General features: G+C 35.3%; 1 protein-coding gene across 1 annotated transcript in view; it reads left to right on the top strand.

The window, feature by feature from the left end:
- Positions 1-3,286: 3,286 nt before the first annotated feature.
- LOC150095302 (A disintegrin and metalloproteinase with thrombospondin motifs like) overlaps positions 3,287-9,716 on the top strand; it is a 74,506-nt gene continuing 68,076 nt past the window's right edge. Inside the window, exon 1 of the mRNA XM_090410640.1 lies at positions 3,287-3,390. Within this exon, the coding sequence (XP_090266766.1) occupies positions 3,319-3,390 (72 nt within the window). The 5' untranslated portion in view covers positions 3,287-3,318. The remainder of the gene's footprint in view (positions 3,391-9,716) is intronic.

The following is a 9,716-nucleotide window of genomic DNA, read 5'->3' as shown; positions in this document are numbered from 1 at the left end:
AGTCCTTGACTCTATATCCCGTTCTCTGAATGAAGAAAATCTGTGTGGATGGGATGCTATTGAGCTAAAAGCTCTAGTAACGTCAATAGCCGAGCCTCAGTTAAAGCTTTATTGGCTACAGCATTGCCATTTGTTACCCTGGAAGTTCTATTTCTAGCCCTCCATAAACACTAGATGCAGGAAGCAGGACATATATGGCGCAGAGGGTGAAGCTTGACGCTTTTCATATTCCCTGTTGTCTGTTTCGGGAGCAGTGATGGGAGAGATTTGTGAGCTATTTTAGCTCGCCCTGAGTGGGCAGAAGTGGTTATTCGTCGTTGGGTGTTAGGATGGCTTTCGGTCTTTTATGTTTCCAGTAGTCATTACCGTCATAGTTTCCGGCTTGTTGTATCAGTTGGTTTGGATGGATAGATGTCTTCATAAAGAATTTTTCTGCTAGGGAGCGTAGTAGTGGAGAGATGTAGGGGATATTTATGTCCCGGTGGATCTGGGCGTTCCTGATGAACCACGGGGCGTCCAGAATCATTCGCAGGCATTTGTTCTGTAGTCTTTGTAGCTTGAGGATGTTTGTCTTGGAGGTATGGCTCCAGGCTGGGGAGGCGTATATGACTGTGGGACGGATCACTGTCTTGTACAGTAGTATTTTATTTGTTGAGCATAGTTTGCTGTGTCTATTGATCAAGGGGTATAGCTGGGCGATAATTTTTGAAGCTTTGGTGCATATGCTCTTGATGTGGCTGTTGAAGCATAATCGCTTATCGAGAAGTATTCCTAGGTATTTTGCTTCAGTTTTCCAGGGAATTTTAGAGTTGAACAGGGTGATGTCTCCTTTGGGGGATGCTCGTCTTCTTGTGAAGAGTATCGCTGTGATTTTTCTGGGGGGTTTAATTGTAGTCGCCAGTCTTTAAACCATTTTTCTAGATTCAGGATGGTGTCTTGTAGCTTTTGGTGACGAGAAGTGGTTGACGAGATCTAGCTAGAATAGCCGTGTCATCAGCATAAAGGGCGATGGTGGACGTGAGAGGATTTTGAGGGATGTCTGCCATATAGATGTTGAACAGGATCGGGGCTAGCAGTGATCCTTGAACTCCAGCGAGGATTTTCAGTTGGGTTGAGACTGTTTCATTGATTTTGACTTGCATCCTCCTGTTTGAGAGGTATGATTTGATCAGGTGTATCATGTTTAGTGGAAGGTTAGCGATGATAAGTTTGTAGAGGAGGCCTTTGTGCCAGATCTTATCGAAGGCCTTTGAGATGTCTAGGAAGACAGCTCCAGTGTGTTGATTCCAATTGAATCCTGTGGTGATGTATTCTACCAGTCTATGGATTTGATGGGTGGTGCTGTGATTTTGACGGAAGCCGAATTGTTCTTCTGGAATGATATTTAATTGGTTGACATGATCTTGGGGTCTGATGAGGATGATTTTCTCAGCTATTTTCCCTAAATTGGATAGCAGGCTGATGGGACGGTAATTTTCAGGTAGATGTGGGTCTTTGCCTAGTTTGTGAATTGGGATGATGTCAGCTATTTTCCATGACTGGGGGAAGTGCTGCCATTTGAGGATGGAGTTTATGATGTTTGCAAGATGTGCTATGGATTTGCGTGGTGTACTTGATTAGTGATGCCATCCGGACTTGGGGCTTTTTTGATCTTGAGATGGTAGATGCATTCCTTCTTTAAAATATCAACAATAGTTTTGCTTGATATAAACTGGTGTGATTATGTTATGGTTTAACAAAATTTAATATATTTATCTAACAAGATAAGAATGAAAAATGTTAATTTATTTTAATAGTTACAGAACGTTTTTTTAGAAAACTTCGTTTTGAAATAATTTTATATTAACGAATTCATACAGCATAATATTTTCCCTCTTCAACAGGAAGCAAAAAATTTAAATATTTTTTTTATAACGACTTAAACTAAGTAGGTTCATATTTCTGTTATTTTACATAATCCAGCGGTATATTTCTTTATTTATACATTCAAAATAATTTAGAATTGAATAAAATTTAAACGAAAAATCAGTCATACTGAAATCTTGGCGTTAAATATTTGCTACGTAAATATTTCTACGTAATGTTTGTAACTGCGCATGACACGGAAAACAAGCCAAAAAATATAATTTTATTTTTTTATTAATCTAACAAAATCGTTTGGTTTCGCTGCTACCCAAAAGGTTTGTTGCTTCATTAATAGCGAATCAAAGCTGAATTGACATTTTCTCACTATTAGAACAATTACTTTAAACTATTAATTAAAAATCAACAGCAAATACGTATTTTCTCCCCTGAGAGATTTGCACTTTAACGCCCTCTTCCAGTATTCTCCGAAACAAAAAGATATTTATCATTAATATTTTAATACTTATTAGAAGTCTAGAGATTTTATAAACAAAGCGGCCTGAATTTTTTTTAATGAAAAAATAAATGTAAACGTGTGTGTGTGAGAGAGATTTATACCATTGTTATGAAATATATCGTGGCCTACCGACACAGTTATACACAGTTGCTGAATTAGCTCCACCTGGTGGAAAAAGATTAAAACAAAATTGAGGTCGTGTTTTTGCATATATTTTCTTTGCATACACATCTTTTCTTAATACCTTTCAGAAATCAATTAAATCGTATGTGAATTCATTAACCATCAGTCACATTTTGAAATGAAAATTAACATAACTATAAAAATACTTCTGATACTTATATACGATTAATTTTCTTCCTCCACTTCAAATGAATCCTAAACACTAATATTATAGCCACGTTATATTCTCTCCTCTTCGTATTTCAACACGAGTATTGCATCCTTAAGTACCCACTACTTGGATGGGTGCTCTTGTATGTCGAGAGAGTTAGGTCTTCAGAATTTCGGCACAGATATTAGGAAACCGGGGTGGGGAGGTCAGGAGCTGCATCGCTGATTTTGTCATCGGCGGAATGTGTCGAGTAGACGAGCAAGAGGTGACATTTAGTCCTTTTGCAATAAGGATCTGCATATGGAAGCTTTTCGGACGTGTATGTATTCCTCAAAGGTTTCTTGCTCTTACCGCAAAGTGTACAAAAAGAAAAAAATATCCTTGTACTGTAATACTTTTAATGTATTGTCATTGAAATGTGCATTCTAAATCTTTTTTTTTTTTTTTTTCTTAGGTCGCCTTTTGTGAACGACAGGTGAGCCCCTTGAAGTGATTCAAATCCCTGAAACAGTGTCGGGCAGGTCCCGAGAATCAAGAAAACGGATAACTTCGAGGATTCCCGTCAAAGAACAGGAGGCAGGGCGAGAGGGACAGCTTCCCCTTTCATAGTGGTGTTATTTCGATGTTGTTCCCTCTGTGGATAAGTTTGGCGTCTGCCCTATGCCAGTGTGGGCAATTCTCCCCTGTACAGCAAGTAAGAACTTAAAAAATAATAATAATAATAAAAAAAAAGGTTAATGAATTTTTTTTTTTTTTTTTTTTTTTTACATAAATTAAAGCAAATTTGTTCTAATTTTGTTTCAAAAACATTCAAAGTGGGAATAGCCAAGGAGGAAAAAATATTCCAACTCCATTATTACCATTTAGGTTAGAAGTACTTGAATTTCCTCCCATAAATTACGACGTCTTAGCGGCTTTCTCCCCTCCCGGAGGTGTCTCGTGTCGCTACCTATGTGTGCCACCAGTTAATGGTACTCCAGTTTTCTTACAGCATTGGCAGATGAGGATCATTGCAATACTTCCACATTCGCATGTACTTGTTCGTGTCTAAAATCTAACTACTTGCTAACCCTAACGCGTTTGGCCTACATTGTCGTGCATTCCGCCTGAGGGCGCTATCACCCACGCAATGGTCAAGCGAAGTGGTTTGTGTTTCTACTCTTCACCACACGTATAGAGAAAGAGAAAATTGCGTGTTTATATTTAAACTTGTTTGAATGGAAACCATAATTAGGGTTAACCTCTCCTTTCTTTGTTTCAAAGCCTGTCCGTTGGTGTCGCTGCTTTTTTATTTTTCATGCATGCAAAAATACGCCATCCTTATTCCTGAGAAATGATCTTTTGAAAGATCAGTAGATATATTGGGCTGAAAATGGATAATCATGCGGTCTGACAGCTCTTTATCTACCGAGGTTACAGTTGTTGTCGTTCTGCCCTCTATAGACGCATTTTTTAGATGGATTTCCAGGTTTTTTTTTTTTTTTTTGTACATCTGATAAGGAAAAGATAAACAACAGGAGTGTTTTTCATTCGTTGAATGCATGAGTTATGAAAATGATAAACACAAACTAATTCCTGTACACATCAACTGTGAGTCTGATGTCCGTGTTTCATGAGTTTTTGTATCTTGACCCATTCGAGTGCATCTATCCAACGCGTTGCTAGGATAAAGAGGGAATTACCATTTCCTCCTTATCCAAATACTTCTACGTAAAGGAGAATACTAGAAGCAGAGGGTACACCAACCTATTAGCTTCCATATGCGTAGCACTGTCTTAAGGAGTCAACGTCATTTATTGCATTTCAGAAAGGGAAATATGCGTCAACAATTCCTCCACCAGATGGGATCATAGCATCATGTTAATAACTATGCTTTCGCTTATATATTGCTGACTCGACAGCACTCTTTGAAACTTGAGTTCTCACTAGAACTCCAGGGTAATTCATATTCAAAGATTATGCAACTTGGAAGTGCTCGATATCAGACTCGCAATTGATTGGGGATTGGACATTATTGGAATCTTTTATTGTAGATAGCAATAAAGCGCAAAACTATCGGTCCTTTTCAGGATTTACATTTTAAGACAAACAACTCATGCTAAAGTTGATGCTCAATAGACAAGCTATCACAATGCCGCTATTAGCAGAAATCCAGAAGATTCGCGGGTACAATGCACTGAATTGGATCCACGAATCTTCTTGGTTTCGGATTGAATCCGATATCTTCCTGACGGAGAGTTTACTTTGGCGTACTGATCTTTCGGTTGACAAATATACGCGAATAAGGCCAGACAAGTTCTATCCCAGTCCGAATTAAAGAACCTTCAGCGATCCCTTAAAGTCACCATAAAAGTAGAAAAATGGCGAAAGTGGAAATAGCGCCATTTTTTTCGTTATCATACCAACTATGTGCAAGATAACAGAATTTGCTTTTGGCACGCAAGAATCAATTTTAACCGGAGATTTTATGATGAAGCTGGTTTCAACCATTTTTTCCCTCGCCGATAAGAAAAAAAACTAAACGAAAAAAATATTCACCAGCCTCTGATTTCCTTGAGCAAACTCCTAATGACGAAAACTTAAAAACTTACTAGGTTGGGAGAAGTTAAGTGAAATCCTAAAACCCAACAACGGTCGTCAGAGTGGAAGTGTCCGCTGTTTCTTTTCCACGACAAAAAAAAAAAAAAAAAAAAAAAAAAAAAAAAAAAAATGGAAAGAGAAATCTAAATCCCTGTTACTGCAGAGTAACAGAGATTTAGATTTGAATAGATAAAGATAACAAAATAAAAATAAGGAACCCGATAACACCGATAAACAGTTATTTATTAAAAGTGCCAAATAATGATGCTTATATTTATATTAAAAATAAATGGAAATGATTTACAAAATTGAAACAATGCCATTGAGTGGAGAAGCATGGGATAAATATCCCATGTTTATAACTACCCGATTTTCCATCAGCTATTACTTACAGTTAAACGTTATTACAAAATTAAAAACACTCCTGTATTGTGACGTCATTCATCACAACAATGAACCGAGAATCGTTTTTGGTTTTTTTATACTACGTGATTGTTGCTATTTTTAAACGCACAATTTTGTATTGTTTCAAATCTTCTGACTACTAAACGTGGTTGGATGGAAGCCAAAAACTACAAGTTAATGTCAGATTTTTTGGTTATGTTTATTATTTCATTATCAGCATAACTCATTTTGCGTATCGTAATATTTAGCAGACAATATATGTAATATTATTTTCTTAAACTTGCTAATTCCCTAAGAGGTTACCGGACAGCTTTCATATAAGAATTATGTCTCGCAATAAAGTAACTCCACAGTCTCATAAACATGTAGGTTGTTGGATTGTTCCTGATGGAAATGAATGCCAGTTAAGACTCGGAATCAGGATAGCAAAACAGTTTAAGTACTTCTCACTAATCCCAGATTATAGAATTCGATCCATTTCATAAAATGCCGATGGTTACCGAGAGGAAGGAGAGCCCGGGTTGGTCGCTGCAGTAGTCACGTCTGAATATTATACAAAGAATATTCCAAGAAGTAATACACAAAGAAGTTCAAGTTTTTACACTATTGAGGAAAAGATCAAGGTGGCTTCCGTTTTTTATTGCTTCCCTCTTTCAGGTGGAATACCTTGACTTCAAATAGCTATGCTTCTCTATAGCTTTTAAGTTTCCTGCATGTAGATTTACAAATTAACTTTCAGATTGATTTAAAGCCTGATCTGAAATTTTACTTAAAATTGCATGTTTATTATTGTTAGGTTTACTTTATTTATAAATCTGACGTCATAAGTTTGTTTCTAAGACAACAACAGATACTACTTGAGCGCCGTGTTGCGAGTGTTTTCGAAAGTCATTGTCAACCAAAGGATGTATATTTTTTATCAATTACATCCACGAAAGGCTGTAAACCTACCGTACCTTAGTATTGTGTGTGGACTAAGAATTGTATTAATCCGGAAGCCCTACTGTATATACAGACCAATCATCGACCTTTCCAAGCCACTTAGGTCTCCAATAAACAAGGTGGTAGTTTCACACCGGAGACGATAAAAATCATCTACCACCCTTCTTTTATTTAATCGTTAACTACTGGAATTGCAAGTGAATTAAGTAAAAATTCACGTTGTTTAAAGAGTCCTGCGCTTTCTACATGGCATTTTAAATACTCTGGTTCGATAGGTAATCCGCTCACTAATTAGAATTTATTTTATTTTTAAATAAATATTTTCTAACGAGTCGTGTAATTTTATGTTAAGGAAGAATATGAAGACCAATTAATCTTGTCTGTTCTTGTGAATGTTCTCTAGCTGGTTCCTAAGGATGGGGGGGGGGGGAACTTTTTTTTTTTTCTTTTTCTTTTTTTTTTTTTTTTTTTTGCTCCCATATCTTTCAGGGGTAATCACGGCCAAGTGTTTCAGACAGGATGAAAAAATACTTTAGAAATTGTTAATAAAATATTTTTAGAACAGAATAAACTATGAAAATGCTTTGAAAGAATTAACTCAAGGCATTTTGATAGCATTTTAGAAGAGCCACAGTTTTCTTTATTTACTGAAACGAAACACAGAACAATGAAATTTCAGTGTCACTATTATAATTTTCATAAATTTAGCTTTTTCACCTTACTTTCCTCTATCAATTAACATATGACCTTTAAGGAGAAAGTTTCACAATTTTTTTTTATCTCATATCGTTTATAAATAACTCTTCTCTTTAACTGGAATTTTTTCCTTAATGTAGTTATGTTTATATGCTTAGTATTTAAATACTTGTATATATATGAGCTCTTGATAGGTGTATAAGTACAATATTAAGATATCAAAATTTAATATCCTTAGTTTGAGAATATAGATAAATTTTAATGAGGATATTAAAGATCATTATCTTTTTTATAGCCAGATGTCTAAATTTGAGAAATTTCCAGAGTTTATCAGTATAACTCTCTGATATGAGACTGCCATGGATTAGATTAGAGAGTTTTTGCCCTCTTGGGTTTCTGCGTGTCTCTGATGAGAAACAATTCGAAAGCTGTCAAGCTAAGACTAGTTTAATGTAATCGATGCACTAATATAAAATGGCATCTGAATATACGGCAACTCAGAGGTTGAATGTTATATTGTCATAAAAGTTTCGAATTTTTCAAGTTTCAATTTATTTGACTATAAAAAGATGATGAATCTTTAATATCCTCGTTATATGTTTATTAATTTTTCCTTTGGAGATTAAGAAATGTTTTTTTATTTAAAATGAAAATTCACTACTTATAATAATAGGCATTGCCTGAAGGCCATTCAACATATTTTCAACCCTAATACTTCTTATATCTTAACTTTTATTCAAATCACAGGTAGATAAAAAAGGTTACAAATAAACTCATCTTCTCAATTCCTAAAATTTATTATTATTATTTTTTTAATCTATGTGTAGTTTCTGTAGTAGAATGCGAAGTAGAGTAAAATGTTAAATTAATTTCATACAACATTACACATCTAGACTTGGGTCCGTTCGAATTCAGTGGCTTGGAGAGGGGGAAAAAAATGTACGGACAAATTATCTCTCATTAATCAAATTTCAAAATGCTGTGCATGCATTCAAAAAATTACGTGATGGGATTAAGATTATTTGTCGTTTCTGTCCTCAAAACAATTTTCCTTCTAGAAAAATATCCAATTTCTTCAGGAGGAAATTTCTTTGCTACTCATCACGCTCTGTATGATAGAAGCTTATTTGGGACGAGCGCAGTGTGAAAGACCCCCCCCCCCCCCAACCTTAGAAATTATCCGTTGCGTAACGGGGAAAAGTATCTAAACACCATTTGCCTTGCATGTATAAGTATTTGTGGAAAATATGCTTAAATAGTAAGTAAGTCTTGATTTAATTAACATTCCGTAATAACAGATATCATTCCAATACAGTTTCTTGACCGTAAGATATATCCAAAAGGTTATGAACTGCAACAATGATATTGATAAACAGAATATATTAAATCGTATTAAGGAAAAAAAAAATTGTTTCAAAACATATATTTAGTACATCTTGAGGAAGTTAGACTACCTTCAAGCGTAGAGTGAGTACCGGATATAGAAGTTGTTGTAAGAATCATTCACCTGTAATTGTAGTTTTCTCCCTCAACCGGAATATGACCCCCTCCGCCTTGAAGGCAGCAGTTGTATCCCGAGTTTCTTACAGGGAAAGTTGGCCCCGCTAGTAATAGTACTGTAATATATTCAGTTTTTGGCCGAGTGGCCTCAATGTCAATTTCACCACAACTTACGGCACTTCCGCTTATGTTTTTTTTTTTTTTTTTTTTTTTTTTTCCCAGACATCTTTTAGCTAAAACACTTTCTGGTAGAGTTGTTACAATATTTATTTTAAGCAGTTCGTTTTATTTCTAGAATGGTTCACCGGAATCACTTAATTCCTTTATTTTATTGACTACCACAAATTAGTAGAACAAAAAATGAATTCCATATACAAAAGAAACATACCAGAAAGTGTTTTGTTTATTTAGAAAAAAGTCAATTCTTATTTTCTCTTGTACATTGTTCAGTTATTTCATTGCATAGATACGCGCGCTAGCCTTTTCTTCATTGTTTAGAACATTTTCTAAAGTATGTATATTTTGCTTTATATAATCTCCACTAGAGGCGCTTACAAGAATTGTAAAATTTGAAACAATTACGTTAAAAATGTTTTTCTTGGCATTAGCTGTTTTGTATATTTTTGGAACGAATTTTCCGATTCTGTTAGATTAAAACCGAGGATATTTCTTTAACACCGAGTCAATAATACTTCTCAACATTGTATTAACACAGATACTTTCCATTTCCTTACAGATTGGTCTAATTCTTCGCCCACCTTGCACAATATACTTCCAGCTGGTAGGTTTTGTCTAATCAGTCCATTGTTTGTGTTCCTTCTCTGTGACATTGTACCAAAAAGGTTGTTTTGGCTGGCGTAACTGACACTTCCTGGATTTATAAACACAATGACGAAG

Source organism: Typopeltis vanoorti, chromosome 20 (genome assembly GCF_054136105.1).
Source record: "Typopeltis vanoorti isolate ZY-2024b chromosome 20, IOZ_Tvanoo_1.0, whole genome shotgun sequence".
Lineage (NCBI taxonomy): Eukaryota > Metazoa > Arthropoda > Arachnida > Uropygi > Thelyphonidae > Typopeltis > Typopeltis vanoorti.
Note: the sequence above shows the minus strand (reverse complement) of the source record. Positions and strands in the feature narration are given on the sequence as shown.